Below are 20,581 nucleotides of genomic sequence, written 5' to 3'. Positions count from 1 at the left end.
CCCCAGTTCACTCCTCTCTTTGAAAAGTAAAAGAAAAATTCTTTCATTGGTATACAATCCCCCCACACCTCAGCCCTGAGTACACTCCACTATGCAACCTTCCTTCTGGGCTCTTGTGATAACCTTAATACCTTCTCTTATATCGCTTTTAAATTTTTCTCTCCCTCATCTGTTTCAATGCAGTATACATAATTTATCCACTTTTTCTCAGTCTCACCCCAACGCTGATGTCAGTCCCCTTCTACAACAGTGGCACCATGCAGTATTTGACCTTTTGTGACTGAGATATGTCACTCAGCATAATGTCCTCCAGGCTCACCCATTTTGAATAATATTTCATGAGTTCCTTGTTTTTCAATGCAGCGTAGTATTGCATTGTGTGAATATACTACCATAGCTTCTCTATCCATTCATTTGTTGATGGGCCCTTGGGTTGTTTCCAATTCCTTGCTATTGTGAGCAAAGCTGTGATAAACATGGGTGTGCATTTTATTAATTTTCATTTTTTTTGTGTGTCCCATCAAATCAGATCTGACTGGTACAGGAGGAGATTGTCCCTCCTTCTCCAGCCGAGCATCTGGTGGATTTGAACCGTGTGCCTCTGGCATTGCAGTGTAGCTTCTTGCCACTAGGCTACCAGAGCTTTCTGTAAATGTTACTATTTGTGTGGGTGTGTGTACCATCAAATCAGGTCTGACTGATACAGGAAGAGATTGCCCCTCCTTCTCCAGCAGAGCTTCTGGTGGATTCGAACCACCATCTCTGAGATTACAGTGCAGCTTCTTGCCACTAGGCCACCAGAGCGCCTTTCCTTGTACTTTTTGGGCAAAGCCAATTGCTCATTTCAGTGTCTTTGCTTGGACTTGCCCCTGCATTTACAGCTTCCACCGCCAGTCGGCGCTCCCCAACCCCAGTCACGTCTCTCAACGTGTCTCTCCCTCCAGGTCAGCGACTGGTGGGAAGAATTCGTGTATCTGCGCTCTCGAAACTCGCTGATGGTGAACAGCAACTACTATATGATGGTGAGAAGCGAGTGGGGGCTGCAGAAGGGAGAATGGGGCTCATGTCAGCGTCCCAGGCCTTGAATCTGGGGTTCTGGGCAGAACATGGAGTTTACTTCTGTTGTTGTTGTTATTTGATGCTCTCCAGTTCTGTTCGACTCATAGCGCCCCTATGAACCACAGATCTGAGCCTTGTCCTGACGCACTAGAGCCCATAGCAGCAGTCACAGTGTCAATCCACCTGTCTGAGGGTCTTCCTCTCCTTTGCCCACCTTCAACCCCTGTACGCATCATGTCCCTCTCCGAGGAAGAGCCCTTTCTAGCAATATGTCAGAAGTATGTCAAGCCACCCTTCATCATCTTTGTCTCTAAGAGCACTCCGGCTAGGGGGCTCTGGTGGCCTAGTGGCAAGAAGCTGCACTGCAATCTCAGAGATGTGCGGTTCGAATCCACCAGATGCTCTGCTGGAGAAGGAGAGACAATCTCCTCCTGTACCAGTCAGATCCAATTTGATGGCACACACTCAAAATAATAATACAATTTTTTTAAAAATGAGCACTCCAGCTGTGCATTTGTTTGTTTGTTCATGTGATGTTCATTTCTCTTCTCCAACACCACAGCTCAAAGGTATCAATTCTTTTTCTGTCGTCCCTATTCATTGTCCAGCCCTCAGAAAGATGCCTGAATCAGACTGATGCACCTTAGTCCTCAAACTGACATCATTACTCAGTGATTAGGAGAGGACCCTACCTGCAGACTTTCCCAGTGCACTGCGTTTCTTTATTTCCTGACTGCTGGTACCACGGGTGTTCACTGTGGATAGTGAACTGAATCTGGGAAGCAGGGGGCCACCCTGACCCCCAGTGTGTCCTCTGTGGCCCCCCAGGACTTCCTGTACGTGACGCCCACGCCGCTGCAGGCCGCCCGCGCCGGGAACGCTGTCCACGCGCTGCTGTTGTACCGCCACCGCCTGTGCCGCCAGGAGATCCCGCCGGTGAGTGGGGTTCTAGGGGGGCGTGGGGGGGGCTGGGGTGGAGCCTCGCGGGCTGGGAAGCAGCTCACCAGCCCAGGCCTCCGCCTGCAGACTTTGCTGATGGAGATGCGCCCTTTGTGCTCGGCTCAGTTTGAGAAGATCTTCAACACCACCCGTGTTCCTGGGGTCCAAAAAGGTGGGTGCTCCTTCCTCTGACTCCCCTTGCCCCCACAAAGTCTTGTTTCCTCATTGGGAAAAAAGGGACAGGCCTTCTGCTCACCCAACCCAACCCGCAGTGTGCGTGGATGCCCATTCAGAGGGTTTGCGAGGCTGGAGATCTTTCCAGGAGGAGTCTGCCCAAGTTCTGTCCCATAGAGAGACTGGGGGATTCAAACTGGTGACCTCTCTGTTAGCTCCTGAATCACTCTGCTCCCTGGGTTCAAATCCCAGCTCCGTCACTTTCCTAGCTGTGTGCCCTGGAATAAATAATCCCCTTCTCGGAGCCTCAGGTTTTCTCCTCTCTACAACGAAAAAGATGTTCCTAGGGGAGCTCTGGTGGCCTAGTGGCAAGAAGCTCCACTGCAATCCCAGAGGTATGTGGTTCAAATCCACCAGATGCTCTGCCGGAAAAGGAGGGGCAATCTCCTCCTGTACCTGTCAGATCTGATTTGACGGTACAGACACACACAAAATAATAAAAATTTTAAAAATTTATAAAAAAGGAAAAGGTGTTCCTGAGTGACAGCAGTTGTGACACGCTTAGCTACTGACTAAAAGGTTGGCTGTTCAAATCCACCCAGAGGCACCTCAGCAGACAGGCCTAAAAAGCAGCCATTGAAAGTCCCATGGTGCATTCTGCTCTGACATATGTGGTCACCAGGAGCCAGACTCAAGTCTGGGGCAATCCCCCCCCAAGTTGTGAAAATATGATTAGTTAACAGGCAATAGCAATTCAACATTTGCCACTTACCCAATTCCGTGAATCTTTAAAAAAAATATTATTTTTGGGTGTGTGCGTACCGTCAAATTGGATCTGACTGGTACAGGAAGAAATTGCCCCTCCTTTTCCAGCAAAGCATCTAGTGGATTCGAACCACACACCTCTGGGATTTCAGTGCAGCTTCTTGCCACTAGGCCACCAGACCTCCCTAATTCCTGAATTTTTTTGTCTTGTGCAATCTTCATCCATATCCATTGCCACCTTTCCCAACACCATAAACAGCAACTCCGTGCTGTTATGATAGTTTCCTTCCCCTCTTTCCCTCTTGCTCCTGTTTTCTGGCTTTTCTCTCCCTCCCCTCACCCCCAATGTTGTGTACCATCGAATTATATCCGACTGGCACAGGAGGAGATTGCCTTTCCTTCTCCAGCGAAGCATCTAGTGGATTTGAACCGCACGCCTTCTGGATTGCAGCACAGCTTCTTGCCACTAGACCACCAAGAGCTCCCTCTGTTTCTGGCTTCCAGGGGCCCTGATCACCTCTGACTTCTAGGCAGTTGCCCATTCCAAATGTTTCTCAGCTGATTTTTCCCATGAAATAATTATAGTCCATAGAGAGATAAGGCACTCACTTCCCTGGAGGATTTACAGCCCGAGGCGGAAGCAATTGCAGGGGGAGTGAATGGTTGGTAGAGATTCTGGGTTTGTTAGTAACGTCCACTGCAATCCCAGAGATATGTGGTTCGAATCCACCAGATGCTCTGTCGAAAAAGGAGGGGCAATCTCCTCCTGTACCTGTCAGATCTGATTTGACGGTACACACACAAAAAATTTAAAAAAAAAAGAATGAATCTTTGCAAGAGGTCCTTGTGCATCTAACTTACTGAGACCCTGTAGGGTGGAGCAGAACTGACCCTTAAGGTTTCCAAGGCTGGAAGTCTTTTTTGTTGTTGTTAAGCTTCTTCTTTCTTTTTTTTTTTTAAATTTTATTATTATTTGTGTGTGTGTGTGTGTGTGTATGTGTGTGTGTGTGTGTATACAGTCAAATTGCATCTGACTCAATGTATTCTAACTTTGTAAATAAATCAGTATAAAATAAAAAAAATTGCATCTGACTGATCGGGAGGAGATTGCCCCTCCTTCTCCAGCACAGCATCTGGTGGAAGGCTGGAAGAAGTCTTTCCCAGGGAGCCACGTGCAATCACAAAGGCATGCCTGCCTTCCAAATCCACCAGATGCTCCGTGGGAGAAGATGGCCAGTCTTCTCCCTTGACATTTACAACCTCTGCAGACCGCTCGAAGGTCAGCTGTGGGTTAGTTCCACCTCGAAGGGACGCACAATAACCAATCTTTACCAGAGCGGAATGCCTTGTCTTTTACCCCACGAAGCAGCTGGAGGGATATTTAATTAACTTAATGCTCACCCACTGTGCCACCAGGACTTCTTCGCATGGGACTCAAATCAAATCGACTGTCCTTTGAGTCACTTCTGATTCGTGCTGACCCCTCCATTGGCTGTAAACCGTGTGTGTGTGTGTGTGTACTGTCCAATCGGATCTGACTGGTACAGGAGGAGATTGCCCCTCCTTCTCCAGCAGAGCACCTGGTGGATTTGAACTGTGAACCTCTGGGATTGCAGTGGCTGTAAATCTTCAGGTTGGTAGTACAACACGTAAGGGGCCACCAGATCCTCTTCTTCAGAAAAGAAGTTCAATAATGAATGTCTGTAGGAGCCCCAGGGGTGTAGTGTGTTCCATGCTGGGCGAGCAGTTCGAATCCACCAGATGCTCTGAGGAAGGAAATGGTCAGTCATGAAGAAAGCGCACGGAGGGTCCCAGTGGGTCACTCTCACTCCATGTGGGTTTGGGTTAATTATTCTCATGTTTGTGGTGGCTCTGCGGTTCCCCTCGACGTGTCCACCCACGTCCCTCCCTGCAGACCACATCCGCCACCTCCGTGACAGCCGACACGTGGCCGTCTTCCACCGGGGCCGCTTCTTCCGCGTGGGAACGCACTCTCGCAATGGCCTGCTGTCCCCGAGGGCCCTGGAGCAGCAGTTCCAGCGGATCCTGGACGACCCCTCCCCGGCCTGCCCCCACGAGGAGCATCTGGCGGCCCTGACCACAGCGCCCAGGTGAGGCCCCGAGCCCAGTGGACATCCCGGCTGTAGAGGGGTACATTGGGGGAGCGGGCAGGTGAAGCCAGGCGAGGGCCAGGCTGGACTCAGGCAGGTCCCCAACAGGGGCACGTGGGCCCAGCTCCGGCGATCGGTGAAGACGCGGGCTGCCGAGGCCCTGGAGGCCGTGGAAGGCGCTGCTTTCTTTGTATCCCTGGACTCCCAGCCCGCGGGGCTCATGAAGGAGGACCCCGCGGCTTCGTTGGACGCCTACGCTCATGCCCTGCTGGCCGGTCAGGGTCATGACCGGTGAGCCCCCCATCCCGGTGCCATGGGCCCCACTCAGACCTGGGAATCCCCGGCACCTGCAATGCTAGGACCCTAATCCCCAAGACTTGGCACTTGGGGCCCCCAGATTTGGGGTCTTCTGCTTGGGTGCCCCTGGACCTGATACCCCAAACTCATAACTCAGACTTTGGACCCCAGACTCAGAAATCTCAGACAGAGGATAAGAAACGTCCTTAGCACAGACCAAGCACCTTCAGAATCGGAGAGTTTCTAGATCTGGGACCCCAGAACCACAACCTCATCTCAGGAACCCCAGATTTGGGGACCACCAGACTTGGGACTCCACATCCATCACAGCAGCTCAAGATGAGGACCCAGTCTATATGCAAACTAGTAAGAAACCCCAGGCCCACTTCCAAGTTGCTTCTGACCCCTCAGGTCAGAATGATGATGATGATGGTGAGATGATGGTGGATCCCAATTACTGGCCTTTCGGTTAACAGCCTGACAACACGACTCCCCCAGGGCTTCTAATCCAGGTGGAAGCACTAAGAAATGCTAAATCCAGGAACTCTGGGTATCAGAGAACCCTTAGACTTCACATCCCTCTATTAAGGACCTCAGACTTAGTTATAGACCACTCAGTCCCTGGACATCAATGCAGGCATTCCCAGGCCCTAACTCCAAGCAGTTGTTGTTATGTGCCATCAAGTTGCTTGGGACTCATAGCGACCCTGTGTACAATAGCCTTGAAACCTGCTCTATCCTGTGCCGACCTTACTGTCTCCGACACACCTACCCTCATTACCCCAGTCACTGAATCAATTATCTCATCGAGGGCCTCGCCTCCCTCTCTTTCTCCGTCCCTCCACTCATCCAAGCATGATGTCCCTCTGCAAGGACCAGTCCCTCCTTGCAACACACCCAAAGTATGTCAGATGGAGCCTCAGAATGCTTGCCTCCAAGGAGCAGCCTCGTTTCACCCTCTGCAGGACGAACCTGTTTGTTCTCCTAGCAGTCCATGGTATATTGACTACTCTTCTCCAGCACTATAGCTCAAAGGCGTCAATTCTCCTTCTATCATCCCTAGTCATTGTCCAGCTCTCTGATGCATAGCAAGCAATTGTGAAGACTATGGCCCGGATCAGGCGCACCTTAGTCTCCAGGCTGATGTCATTGCTTTTCAGTATTCTGGAGAGGTCCAAGCTAAAGTACCTCAAATCCAGGACCTCAGGCCTGGAACCACCCTCCATAAACTTAGAGACCTTCAGAGAGCATGTCAAATGTTCCCCAGACATCCTCTGCTCTCCTGGGTTCCCAGGGAAGTTTCTCTAACCTTCTAGAATCCTCAGCAGAGCCAAGGCCATCCTTGACCCTTCTTCATCAAGTTCCCAAATAAACCCAAATCCTGGGCACCTCTCAGAGACCTTTTAGAATCAATGTCCAGAGGCCCCCCAAATCTTCTAGAGATACTCGTACAGTGACCCCAAAACCCCCCAAGTTCCACCCTCCAGGAGCCTTGGTGAGCCCTCTGAACTCTCCTCTCCTCCACAGCTGGTTTGACAAATCCTTCACCTTAATTGTCTTCTCCAACGGGAAGCTGGGCCTCAGCGTGGAGCACTCGTGGGCTGACTGCCCCGTCTCAGGACACATGTGGGAGGTAGGGAATCCCTTCCCTGATTCTCAAAGACCTTCCTTTCCAGGCCTTTAGGATCAGAGGAGAAAGTGAAGCAGAGAGAGAGAGAGAGAGAGGAGATCCAGGATCACTTAGCAAAGAAGGCGGTCTGGGGTGATGACCTTCATATATGATTATATGATGCTGGGGAAAATTAGGGCTCAGAGAGGGAAAGGGATGTGTGAAGAGTCACCCTTGCAACTTTCTTTTTTTAAAAAAATAATATTTGATGAATTTCAAACGGGTTTAAATTATTTTTTTTTTGTCAAACATTCTTCTAAGTGGTATAGCACTGGTCTCTGCATTGCTATACAAAGATAACTCGTGGTTGCTGTGATGCTAAACACTTTGACAGTCATGTGTCAAATGTAATAATGGTCACCCATGGAGGACAGTGTTCAGTGGGGCTCCTCGATTAAAACAAGCTTGGAAGCAGGAGTGGCATCCACTTCCATAATAGCTTGCTTCCGGAAACTCTATTAATAGTGCTCAGGTCTTTCGTTCATAGGGTCGCTATGAGTCATCTATGACTTGACAGCACTTAACAACAACGACAACAACATTGGATGAGATGGATTGATTGATTCAGTGACTGGGGTAATGAGGGTAAGGGTGTCAGAGACAATAAGGTTGACACAGGCTAGAGCAGGTTTCAGGGCTGTTATACATAGGGTCGCTAAGAGTCGCAAGTGACTCGATGGTACGTAACAGCAACAATAGCATTTGATGGTATTTTTGTTGAAAGTTTGCACAGTCAATTAGGTTCCCATTTGACAGTTTCTGTAAAAATTGGTCGGAGATGTGTTACAGTTTTCTCATCAAGTCACCATTCCCTTTAATTGTGTCTGGTTGTTCTGTTATCTTGATAGTTTTCTGTGGGGGGGAAATACAATGCTGCTAGCTTGTGTGTGTGTGTGTGTGTGTGTGTGTGTGGTGTGTAATTCTAGTAAAATATACATAACAAAGTATCATCTTAACCTTTTTTATGTGTATAATTCAGTGACTTTAATTATTATGTTGTGTAACCACTATCTTATTAATGACTATGTTGTGAAATCATCATTTTTTATTACGTCATGTAACCCACTTCTTATTAGTTATTACGTCGTGTGACCAAACTGTCTGTTTCCAAGTATTTTCATCAATGAGACCAGTCCTTGGAGAAGGACATCATGCTCGGAAGGGAGGAGGGACAGAGCAGGAGAGGAAGACCCCAGATGGGATGGACTGATGCAGTATCTGGGGCAGTGGGGGTTGATGTGTTGGAATTAATGAGACTGGCTCAGGACTGGAAAGGGTTCAGAGCTGCTGTACATAGGATTGCTATAGTTGCAGGCAACTCCATGGCACTTAACAACAATAACATACTCTATTGGTTGTTTTTTATTTAATCCTCTTGTTTAGAGTCAACCAGACCACAGGGAGGGCCTTTGGATTTAAAAGTCAGTTGTTATTATATTTTTGAGAAACATTCTTTCTAAGTGGTACAGCACTCTTCTGTCCGTTTGCTGTACTGAGGTAACTCGGGGTTGCTGTGATGCTGAACTTTGTGCTTTCGGGGTGTCACATATCATAACGGCTACCCCAGGTGGACAGTGTTTGGTGGAGCTCCCAGTTTAAGATAGGTTTGGAAGCAGGAGTGGCATCCACTTTCTAAACCACATGCTTCTGGAAACGCTATGAACTTGGAGAAATGACGATAGTTATAGTAAGGCTTCAGATCTTCTTTTCATACAGTTGTTATGAGTTGTGCTCGACTCGACGGCAATCCACAACAACCATTAACAGAGACTTGGAGTCCCAAGAAGTCACAAATGGTTAAATGCTCCACTACTGTAGTTTTCTCATGTAACTCTCCCTCCTCTCCAACCTGCACAGTGCTCATATTAAACTACACACAGAGGAGATAATATGGTTTGGGGGTTTGGGCTGTTTTGTTTTTGTTGGTTGTTTTTTTTTTAAAGATATAGGATATGTGTGTTGTTGTTAGGTGACGTCGAGTCAAGTACGACTCATAGCGACCCTCTGAATAACAGCTCTGAACCCTGTCCTGTCCTGTGCCATCCTCACACTTCCTGACACACCAGAGCCCACGGCAGCTGTCACTGTGTCAGTCCACCTGGTCGAGGGTCTTCCTCTCCCTCGCCAGCCCCCTGCCTTTCTGAACATCACGTCCCTGTCCAAGGAGCAGCCCCTCCTAGCAACATGCCCGAAGTATGTGAGGTGAAGCTTTATCATCTTTGCCTCCAAGGAATACTCTGGCTGCATTTCATCCCAGACATATTTAGTTGTTCTTTTAGCAGACCATGGGACGGAGATGCAGTACTCTTTTAAAGCACCACTGTGTGTTATATGCATAAAACTGTGATGTTAATTGAAAGCTGAGGGTTCAGATACATCCAGAGGCACCTTGAAAAACAATTCTTTCTGTCTTGAAAACCCTGTTAAGCTTTGCACACGTGGTGTTCACATGAGTTAGACTTGACTCTATGGCTTCTAGCAACAATTAAGGTTCAGCATCCATTCAATAATAACTTCTTTTATTCCTCTTTACTATCCCTGGTAACTGGTAGTATTATCTGATCAGTAGACAATTACCTAATCTAGATGTCTCATATAAATAGCATCTGACAGTGTTTGTCCTTTTGTGACTTATTCTTCTTGATTTTTTTTTACAATAAATTTTTTATTTTAATCATTTTTTTAAATTAATTTTAATGAAAATTTACAGAGGCTTTGCATTTCCATTCATTCATTATTGCACTTTTCTCCCTGCCCACCCCTCCCCTCCAGTACACTTTTCTCTTTGAAAAGTAAAAGAAAATTTTTTCATTGTCTTACAATCCCTCCCCCCAGGTCCACTCCACTATGCAGCCTTCATTCTGGACTCCTGTCATGACAATAATACCTAATCACATATCCATTTTAAACAGTTTTCTCCCTCATCTGTTTCAACGCAGTATACATAATTTATCTCATCTTTTTCAGTCTCCCCCCAACCCCGAGGTCAGTCCTGTTTTACAACAGTGGCACCATGCAGTATTTATCCTTTTGTGACTGAGATATTTCACTCAGCATAATGTACTCCAGGGTCACCCATTCATTCGTTGTTGTATATTATCCTCCTTAACTACCTCCGATGTTAGCTTTGCTCTTTGAAAAAAGAATATTTCATTGTTGCACAGTTCCCCCCACCACGTTCATTTGTTGATGGTCCACTTTATGTTGTCAATGTTTCTTTTTTAAAAAAAATTTTTTTTTATTATTATTTTTTATGTGTGTACCGTCAAATCGGATTTGACTGGTACAGGAAGGGATTGTCCCTCCTTCTCCAGCAGAGCATCTGGTGGATTTGAACCACACACCTCTGGGATTGCAGTGCAGCTTCTTGCCACTAGGCCACCAGAGCTCGCACCATTGTCAACGTTTTTCCTTGTCTTCATATACACCAGAACTTCCCTTCTCTTTACGACTGAATCACGTGCCATTCTACAGATAGACCACATTTTATTGATCCGTTTTGGCTGTTTTACGAACACTGTACAAATCATCCATCTGTATTCCTGCTTTCAAGTATTCTGGGTGTATTCCTTGGAATAAACCACTAGGTCATGAGTTCATTTGGTTTACCTTTTTGAGCAACTGCCAAACTTTTCCACAGAACTATTTTGCATTTGTAGCCGGAAGGGATGAGGGTTTCAGTTCCTCCACATTCTCGCCAGCACTTGTCTTCCATTTTTCCGATCCACACCCATTGTGGCAGAAGTGAAATGGCATCTCATTGTGGTTTTAATTTGCAATTTTTTTTCCTCCCCATATATTTTCCAAGGGGAGATAGTAATCTTGTCTCCCTAAGGTTGTTGGAGAACTAAATGGGAATATGGACAAGGGTGCTGTTCAAGAGAAGGTGCTTGACTGGGGTATTAAAAAATTGAACGGCAGGGCGTGGTACCACTCAGTCAGAATGGATGCTGGAAACCCAAGTTAAGCTGTCTCTTTCCGCTCAGGCCTGACATCATGACGGTCCTTGGGAAGGCTGGGGCAGCTGGGTGGTACGTTTTTATCAGAAGTGCAGGGTTATTGTGATATCATTGGGGAAGTGGGTTTCCGTTGAGCGTTTGTCCTTTTCTTCATAACCATGAACCTCAGAGGCTATTTGTGAACACCAAGGTTCTCAGGAACTGGCCCCCTTCCCTAAATGAAAGTTTTAAAAAAGAGGATGTTTGTTAGATGTCCCATAGCCCAGAGAAGGGAAAGAATGCTGACTGCCTCCATTTTTCTGCACAGTTCACTCTGGCCACTGAATGCTTTCAGCTGGGCTACTCAGCAGATGGCCACTGCAAGGGGCATCCTGACCCCACACTGCCCCAACCCCAGCGGCTGTACTGGGACCTTCCGGAGAAGGTGAGGCCCAGCCTCGGAGCCCCTCTTTCTCTATCTCAGAAATCCTAGTTCCAACGTCAAACTCAGTCCCCAAGCTTAACACCAAAAAACTAGCCACATTATTAATGCCAAGCTCATCCCTAAACCCACGCCCGTTCCCATCCCATTCCAGACCCAACACCAGTTCAACCTCATTTCCAACCCCAATCCCATCTGCAACCCCGATCCGCTTTTCACTTGTTACTCCGTCCCCAAATCCATCTCCATCCCCAATCTCAAACTCAACTTCTTTCCCATTTCAGCTCCAACCCCAATCCCACCCTCGCTTCAAAGTCATCTCTATCCCAAATCCATCTCTGCCATTACGCCTAAATTCAAGTCTATTCACAACCACAGTCCCATCCAGACTCATCTGTAACTCAGTGTCCTGACCCAGCCTTATTCTCAGTCCCATTCCTGGCCCTGTTTCTGAGCTAATCTTATTCCCATCTCCATGCTCATCTCCAACCCCATCTGTACCCTCACTTTACCTGGAGCCAACCCTCAGTCCCATTCTTCTCTTCGTTAGCATTCCTGTCACCCCCCCTTTTTATTTTTTATTATTAATTATAATGAAGTTTACAGAGACTTTGGATTTTCAGTGATTCATTGTTGCACTTTTCTCCCTGCCCACCGTCTCCCCTCTAGTTCACTCTTCTTTTCGAAAAGTAAAAGAAATATTCTTTCATTGTTAAGCAATCCCTCCCCCCAAGTCCACTCCACTACGCAGCCTCGTTCTGGACTCCTGTCATGACAATAATACCTAATCGTCTATTTCTTTTAAAGAGTTCTCTCCCTCATCTGTTTCAATGCAGTATACATAATTTATCCCGTTTCTCAGTCTCCCGCCAATCCCTATGTCAGTCCTGTTTTACAACAGTGGCATTAGGCAGTATTTGTTCTTTTGTGACTGAGATACTTCACTCAGCATAATGTCTTCCAGGGTCACCCATGTTGTATAATATTTCATGAGTTCCTTGTTTTTCAATGCAGAGTAGTATTCCATAGCTTCTCTATCCACACCATCTCCCTTTTAAACTTAGTCCCTCTGTTCCATCCTTCTTTTGGGCCCGACTTCTGAATGCCACTCCAACTCTAACTTCACCTCAGTCTCCACTTCCAGCCCTGCTCCTGACTCTAACCCTGCCCTCACCCTTAATACCGTTCTGTTCTCTCTCCCTCTCTGGCAGATCCATCCGTCCATCTCTCTAGCTCTGATGGGAGCCAAGACTTTGTCAGGAAACATTGACTGTCACGTCTTGCCTTTTTCCCACTTTGGCAAAAGCTTCATCAAACGTTGCTATCTTTCTCCAGACAGTTTCATCCAGGTGGCCTTGCAGCTGGCCCACTTCCGGGTCAGTGCAGTTCCCCAATCCCCTCTTAGGAGGTCAGTCTCTCTGAGCCCCAAGACCTAACCCTTCAGCTCCCTGACCAACATGCAAAAGACGCATGTTGGTGGTTGACGCTGGGGGTCATGATTCTCTCTCCTAACCGTGCACTCCTGGGTGGGAGGAGGCTGGGGCTCCAGACCGAAGTGCTTCACATCTGTGAAGACCCCCTGACAGGCCTCTCTCCTCCTTGTCCCCCAGGACAGCGGTCAGTTCTGCCTGACTTATGAGTCGGTCATGACGCGCTTGTTTCTGGAAGGCCGGACGGAGACGGTGCGGTCTTGCACGAGGGAGGCCTGCAACTTTGTGAGAGCCATGGAGGATGACACGAAGACGGTGGGTGTGAGCCTCCTTGGAGGCTCCAATTCTTTCTGTTTACACACACCTACACTGGCAAGCATTTATGGGGTGCTTACTGAGTGCCAGGCCCATGATGGGCAAGGGAGAGACCGAGTTTGTATAATAAAGTGTGAAATGGACATTAGTGGAGTTAAGCACAGAGAACATGATTCCCTGGGTGTGGCAAATGGTTGGTGCAATCAGTTGGTTACAGAAAGGTTGGAGGTTCAAGTCCACCCAGAAGTGCCTTAGATGAAAATCTAGGTCTACTACTGCAAAATCAGCCATGGAGAACCCTGGGGGACGTATTTTACTGTGACACAGAAATAGGGGCGTCTGTGAGTCAAAATGCATTTGATGGCTCCTGGTTTTTATCTGGCACCACCGAGGAGGGGCACTGACCAGGAGTCATTTCCACCATAATAGTGCTTGCCCTCTGATTATTAATAAACCTCTAAGTGACCACACTTTGCACCAGTTCTCATGTGCCCTCCAACTTCTCTGCCCTGGACCCCTCCAGGGCTTTAACCCCTGACCCCCAGGCACCTCTGTCTGTTCCTGATAATCTCACCTCGTGGTTTGATGGAAGAGGTTCGGGTTCAGGGGTCAAACAGGCATGGGATCTCACCGCCGCTCTGTCTCACTGTGGGGCCTTGAGAAATGTAACTTCTTTTCCCTAAGCCTCAGTTTCCCGTGTGTCCAATGATGTCCACATCCTCAGCAGGGATGTTACAGGAGGATGGATTGAGGACAGGTGTGAGTCAGGCTCTGGCACCCCACGTTCTGCCCCTCTGTGACCTCTGACCTCCCTGTGGACCCCAGGACCCTCAGTGCCTCGCCTTGTTACGCGTGGCGGTGGACAAGCACCAGGCCCTGATGAAGGCGGCGATGACCGGGCAGGGGGTCGACCGGCACCTCTTCGCACTGTACATCGTGTCGCGGTTCCTTCGCCTCCAGTCGCCTTTCCTGGCTCAGGTTGGGGTTAGGCGGTGAGGGTGGAAGTGGAGGGTCCGAGGGGGAATCAAGTAATCACCACTGGAGAGGGGAAGAAATTCCAGGTCTGGAGGAAACTGTTGGGAAAGGGCAGAGAAGTCTGAAGAAAGAGGGGAGAGGTATGGTCAGAGGAGAGGGTGGTACCCAGGGAGGAGGCTGTGAGAGGGGCGTGACCAAAGAGAAGGGTGTGACCAGAGGAAGAGAAGGGGTCCAGCGAGGAAGGAACATGAGAGGGGCGTGGTCAATGAGATGAAGACAAGAAGGGCGTGGTCAGATGATCCACCAGGCCAGGGAGGAGTCTATAAGAGCGGGGATGACCAAAGAGGAGGGTGTGGCCAGAAAGGGGTGGGGCGAGGAATGGAAGGGAGAGGGGTGTGGCCAGTGAGATAGGAGATGGACAAGTGTAGCCAGGGAGGAGCCTGTGTGAGGGGCGTGTCCACAGGGAAGGGCATTGCCCAGTGAGGTGATGGATAGGCATGACCCCCCCAGAGGGCGTGGCCAGGGAGGAGTCTGCTAGCGGGGCGTGTCCAATGAGAAGGGAGACGGGGAGGGGCGTGACCAGTGAGATGATGGATGGGCGTGTGCAGATGAGAGGGCGTGACCAGGGAGGAGTCTGAGCAGGGCGTGTCCATAGAGAAGGGCGTGACCAGTGAGATGCTAGAAAGGGGCGTGGTCAATTTCTCAGGGGGCGTGACCAGGGTGTAATCTGTAAGAAGAACCTTGGTCCAAGGAGAAAGGATGGAAAAGGAGGGGCCTGGCCTGGGGGAAAAGGGGAAGGGCGTGGCCAGAGGAGGACAAGGTATGGAGATTAAAGAGAAGAGGAGCAGATTTAGGCGAAATTGCCAGTCAGATGCAGCAGAGGCTGCTCTGCATGGAGTTGAGCCACATAAGTGCAGACCTGTTAGTCCGTTCTCTTTCGAACACACCTGATCTTGGCCTCAGGTTCACTCGGAGCAGTGGCAGCTGGCCACCAGCCAGATCCCTGTTCAGCAAATGCACCTGTTTGACATCCACAGCTCCCCGGACTACGTCTCTTCTGGGGGTGGATTCGGACCTGTGAGTCCAGCTGGGGCCTTGGAACCGTGGGTTGGAGGGAGGAGGGAGCTGACGGCCTGGCCTCCTGAGGCTGCAGGAAGAGGAGGGCTGGCGCCCCGGACGCTAGGGTCATGAGGGGGAGGGAGACTGTCCAGGTTCTTTCTCCACTCCAGGCTGATGACCATGGTTATGGCGTTTCTTACATCTTCATGGGGGAAGACATGATCACCTTCCACATCTCCAGCAAAAAATCAAGCACAAAAACGGTGAGCTGAACTTGGCCATAAATTGTCAGGCTGGTCCCTCAGACCCAGAAAGTCAGGACACCCCACCCTCTCATTTCTCAGGCCTCGGGAGTCCCACCCTCAGATTCTCTTGACCAGAGACGTTTCCCCACTGCAGGACTCCCACCGGCTGGGGCAGCATATTGAAGATGCCTTGTTGGACGTGGCCTCCCTGTTCCAGGCTGGACAGGGTCTTAGGCCCAGGCGCAGAGGGTTGAGGGAGAAAGACTCAGGGCACAAGTATGGATCCCTCTCCAGCCAGACTCAGAGCTTTGGGACACCCACAGCGTCCAACGACTTCTGACCCTTTCTACCAGGGAGCTGGTCTCCCTCGGAAACCAGGGTGAGGCGCTGGGGCTGGGTGAGTGTCTGGAAATCCCACATCCGGGCCAATAAAGATGTGTGAGTTGGGTGTGCGCTGTTTGCGATATTCTTGGGCTGAGTAGGGGTGGGAGAGATGAAGATCAGAGTGGAAAAGTTTTCATCCACCGGTGAGCTTTGTTGACCTAGTGGAAAGAAGCTGTGCTGCAATCCCAGAGCTGCACGGTTTGAATCCACTAGATTCTCTGTTGAAGGAGGGACAATCTCCTCCTGTACCAGTCAGATCTGATTTGACGGTACACACACACACACACACACACACACACACATACAAAAAAAGTAAAAATAAAAAAGTTTTCATCCCCCAGTAGCCACAGCTACATTGTCAACTGTAATCACCAGCTCAATGCACATTCCCCAATACCAGCCTAGTTTACCCCATGACCAACGCCAGGCATGTAAACCCAACTATCCCAGGCTGATCCCAACTGAGGAAGTCCACAAGCTCTCGTTAGCCCGATTCCAGAACATTATTGAAGCCATCAGAGAAGTGAGGAGTGCCCTGGGAAGAATGGGTGATGTCAAAACTGTTAAAAAGATTGGAAAGATGAAGTATGCCTTCCTGAGATCTTGGTCTCATAGCAACCAGCCTTGGGCTGACGCAGTAGCTGATAATTCTCCCCACTTATGGAGTCAGAAGAGGTCATTTTTGTGCCACCCCATCTCCAAATCCAAAGATACAAGGCCATGCGCGCCAGCTCCATTGACACGCAACACCCACATCCACTCGAATTCTTACCATCCAATTTCAATCCCAACCATTTCAGTCTCCACTTCAGAAATAGATTCAACTCTCATGATTGTTCTGACCACTTCCATGATGTCACAAATCAACCAACCCTGCAGTGCTAAACAAGTCAAACTCAATTAGTACCTTACAACCAATACAAAAATCCCAAACAGCTCCCCCATCCCATCTCTCCTCCCAGTTTTGACTCATTGCATCTCCCTTGACAGGGGTGAACTGCCTCACAGAGTGTAATCTTTGGAGTGGTAGATTGCTGCATCTTTCTCCCAAGGAGTTTCTGGATAGGTTCAAACCATCAGTTAACAGTTGAGTGCATAAAATAAAGGCATCACAAGGGCTTCTTATTTCTGTCATAACCCTGCTTTTTACTTGATCCATAGTTGACTTATTTTTTTATTTAAATAGCATGCAGTTTATGATAAATATTTAGTATTGGCTTCCTGTATTCCCCCCTTTTGTTTTATAATTATGTTATCATATAGATGAGCGATCCATAGTTGACTTTTAAGCAACACACTCTTACTTGAAGTTTCAAGTGTTTTGTGATCACGGGTCACAGAAAATAGAGACTCACGAGGGATGATTAAGTCCGAAGGCTAAAAGCTCCATCAGGCAAAAAGCAAGTTGGAGATGTCCTGTCCTCTCTCTTATTACAGAAGCGAGGATAGCATACATAAAGAAACTCATGTAAACTTTTTTCAGGGTAAAGAAAAACCAAGAAACTTTTTTTTCCTTTTAGACATTTTAAGCTTTTATTATTATTATTTTTAATGAATGTTTACAGAGACTTTGGATTTCTATTCATTTGTTGTTGCACACTTTCCTCCCTGCCCACTCGTCCCCCCAGTTCATTCTTCTCTTTGAAATGCAAGAGAAAAATTCCTTCATTATTATACAATCTCCCCCCTCCCCAGTCCACTCCACTATGCAGCCTTCATTCTGGACTCCTGTCATGACAATAATATCTAATCATATATTGTTTTTAAACAGTTCTCTCCCTCATCTGTTTCAATGCAGTGTACATAATTTATCCTATCCTTCTCAGTCTCCCCCCAATGCCGACATCAGTCCCATTTTACAACAGTGGCCCTATGAAGTATTTGTCCTTTTGTGAGTGAGATATTTCACTCAGCATAATGTCCTCCAGGGTCACCGATTTTGTATAATATTGCATGAGTTTATTGTTTTTCAGTGCTGCATAGTATTCTATTGTGTGAATATACCAGAGCTTCTCTATCCATTCGTTTGTTGAAGGGCACTTGGGTTGTTTCCAGCTCTTTGCTATTGTGAACTAAGCAGGGTGTTATGCACACGTGGGTGTGCATAACAGGAAATATTCTTTTTTTTCATTTTATTATTTTTTTGTGAGTGTACCGTCAAATTAGATCTGACTGGTACAAGAGGAGATTGTCCCTCCTTCCCCGGCAGAGCATCTGGTGGATTCGAACCGTGCACCTCTGGGATTGTAGTTGCAGCTCCTTACCACTAGGCCACCAGAGCTTCCCAGGAAACATTCTTATTGAAGTAAATTATCATTTACTCAAGGATCTGTGTTCTTTATCTCAAGAAAGCAAATGGGTAAGTAAATTGGATAATGTGAAGTGTTCAGGGCAAGTGCTGAGGCTGCTTGCAACCCCCCACATTCCAGGAGATCTTGTTAGCAAAAACTCCTCCGGTGTATTTAACCCCTGAGGGTAAGTGACTCAAAAGAATGCTGACACGGAGCAGCTTTTAGAACTAGATTTGGGCTGTTTTCAGCCCTGACCTTCCTAAGGGTCCCTCCTTTTCAAGAATCTCAGGTGTTCCTGGAACATTTCCTTGGACAGCAGACTTCTTATTGCTCCTAACCCTTCAGGGATCCTTCACTACTCTACCTGTTATCTACTGAACTATCAATGCAACGGGGGTCACTTGTAGTTGTGTCAATTGCCTTCAAGTCGACTCATAGCAACCCTATGAACAAAAGGCCTGAAGCCTTTCTGTAACTGTCAACACTTCTCAAAGTTCACAGAGTCGTTTAGGATGTTTAGGCATGTTGTTTAGGAAGTGGATGCCACTCCTGCTGCCACTAGCCCAAGAAATAGTAACACATGTTAATAGTGCCATTGAACCACACCAGAATCATTGTCATTAAACCCATGTTCCAGCCTGCATTACTTCCACCAAGTCAAGTGTAATGAATTCCACCCAAGAATTCCACCTAAACACTTCAGCCTCCACGTAAAATTAGTTTCCGAGAGTTGTCGGCTCTCTATCCTCTTGTTTGTAGAGGCCTCTGGCCTCTAACTTCATGAAGAAGCAGCTCACCTTCAGCCCAAAGCTGATTTCTGTGACGTGAAGGTCAGATGCATCTTCTTTCTCCAAATTTTCCACCAGTTCTGACACTAGCCATTTCTCCCATGGCGCTCTCTGTGCTTCTTATGCGTTTGATAGTTAACAGAAAAAGCCTACGCAGAACTCCAGGGATCATACTTAGAGTTACGAGGTTTATTCAAGAAGTCACAGGTTACAGCTCACGATCAGGAACACTCAGTATCCAATTCTTCACTCAGAATAGTTTCTTTTCACTTGTGTCCACAGGCAGATACCTCTCTGATTCTCAGCCTCTTGAGCCCTCAGTTTCTCCATCTGGTAGCCCTGCTTCTGCTGTGCTTGGCCAAGTGTTACAAAGCTCTCATTCCTCCAGTAACTGCCCACAGACAGCCTATGTTAGTTAAGCCTAAGCCTGGGGACACTCAGCTGTCCATTCCTCCATCAGTGGGTTTAGACATCAAATGCCTGGAGGCACACCACTCCACCAGCCAGCCTGCTGCCCTAGGCAATCTACTCTCTTTTTTAAAATTAAATTTTATTAATTTTAATGAACATTTACAGAGATTTTGGGTTTCCATTCATTCATTGTTGCACTATTTTCTCTACCCTCCTCCCAAGTTCGTTCTTCTTTTCCCCCCCTTGAAAGTCTGTTTTAATTGTCCAGTTGCCACAGTGCTTGTCAAAGCCAGTTCTGATTAATCTCTTTTGTCAGTGTGTCTTTTGCCATTCCCTATCACTCCTCCCTGAGAGGGACTTCACCCTGATTCATAAGGAAAAGGGGACGGCGTATTCTCTTAGCTACTTCCTGCTGGAAAGGGACGCTGCAGGTTTCAGGGTGAAGATCTCTCACTACTCTAAAGGGCCCCTTTGGCAGTAGGAAACACATAGACTATTATGGAGATTGATTTTGGAATTTAGATGCACTGTTATCAATTGTGCTTAGCCGTACATGTTCATATCCTTGAAGATGTAACATGGAAATGTTGCAGCCTAGAAGATACAAATTTAACTAACAAGTTAAAAGTACATGAGTCAAAAATTGAAAAGCACTAATATTCCAGGTAGAGGCTCTAATAGTGGCACCAATCAAGTTACAGAGGGAAGTTAGTTCTTACAATAAAAGGCCTATTGACTAGCACTTTGTCTATTATAGTATAAAGGTTAGGAATCACAAGATGTAGAGGTTCAACTATGTCATTTATTGTTCTTAAGTCCTGGAGCAAATTTCATCTACCACTGGGTTGTTTTACAACTCGGAAGTCCGTATGCAAGGCGGAGGTGACGTAAGGAACTGATGATGAGGTTTTCCGTCAATTCCAACTTAGTGAGAGAGTTAGGACCTCAGAAGGCTTTTAGGACCAGATAGTAGGCTCTGTGTCCAGGAGAAAACGAATATACTTACCAGTTATGTTAATGCTCACCCACAGCTCTTCTGGGAGGATCTAAATCGTTGAAGCAATCTACTCTCTTAACTCCATGGGCTGGGAAGCCCACCTCACTCTCCCCTGATGGGATTCTGCTGCTGCTGCTGCCTTTTCTCAGTCTCTACTTTCTTTCTTTATTTTATTATTTTTTAAAATGAAAGTTTACAGAGACTTAGGGTTTCCAGTCATTTCATTGTTGCATGCTTTCCTCTCTGCCAACCCTTTGCCCCAGTTCACTTTTCTCTTTGAAAAGTAAAAAAA

General features: G+C 47.5%; 1 protein-coding gene across 1 annotated transcript in view; it reads left to right on the top strand.

Moving 5' to 3' along the window:
• CPT1C (carnitine palmitoyltransferase 1C) overlaps nucleotides 1-15,758 on the top strand; it is a 28,140-nt gene extending 12,382 nt beyond the window's left edge. Inside the window, exons 6-18 of the mRNA XM_006898722.1 lie at nucleotides 945-1,022; nucleotides 1,888-1,995; nucleotides 2,086-2,170; nucleotides 4,853-5,048; nucleotides 5,157-5,339; nucleotides 6,873-6,978; nucleotides 11,281-11,397; nucleotides 12,606-12,770; nucleotides 13,005-13,139; nucleotides 13,965-14,117; nucleotides 15,078-15,191; nucleotides 15,344-15,436; nucleotides 15,573-15,758. Of these exons, the coding sequence (XP_006898784.1) occupies nucleotides 945-1,022; nucleotides 1,888-1,995; nucleotides 2,086-2,170; nucleotides 4,853-5,048; nucleotides 5,157-5,339; nucleotides 6,873-6,978; nucleotides 11,281-11,397; nucleotides 12,606-12,770; nucleotides 13,005-13,139; nucleotides 13,965-14,117; nucleotides 15,078-15,191; nucleotides 15,344-15,436; nucleotides 15,573-15,758 (1,719 nt within the window). The remainder of the gene's footprint in view (nucleotides 1-944; nucleotides 1,023-1,887; nucleotides 1,996-2,085; nucleotides 2,171-4,852; nucleotides 5,049-5,156; nucleotides 5,340-6,872; nucleotides 6,979-11,280; nucleotides 11,398-12,605; nucleotides 12,771-13,004; nucleotides 13,140-13,964; nucleotides 14,118-15,077; nucleotides 15,192-15,343; nucleotides 15,437-15,572) is intronic.
• Nucleotides 15,759-20,581: the final 4,823 nt, after the last annotated feature.

The sequence above is a fragment of the Elephantulus edwardii genome, unplaced genomic scaffold (genome assembly GCF_000299155.1).
Source record: "Elephantulus edwardii isolate Elephantulus edwardi_28Jun2011 unplaced genomic scaffold, EleEdw1.0 scaffold00236, whole genome shotgun sequence".
NCBI classification, from domain to species: domain Eukaryota; kingdom Metazoa; phylum Chordata; class Mammalia; order Macroscelidea; family Macroscelididae; genus Elephantulus; species Elephantulus edwardii.
This window is presented reverse-complemented; position numbering and strand designations above follow the sequence as displayed.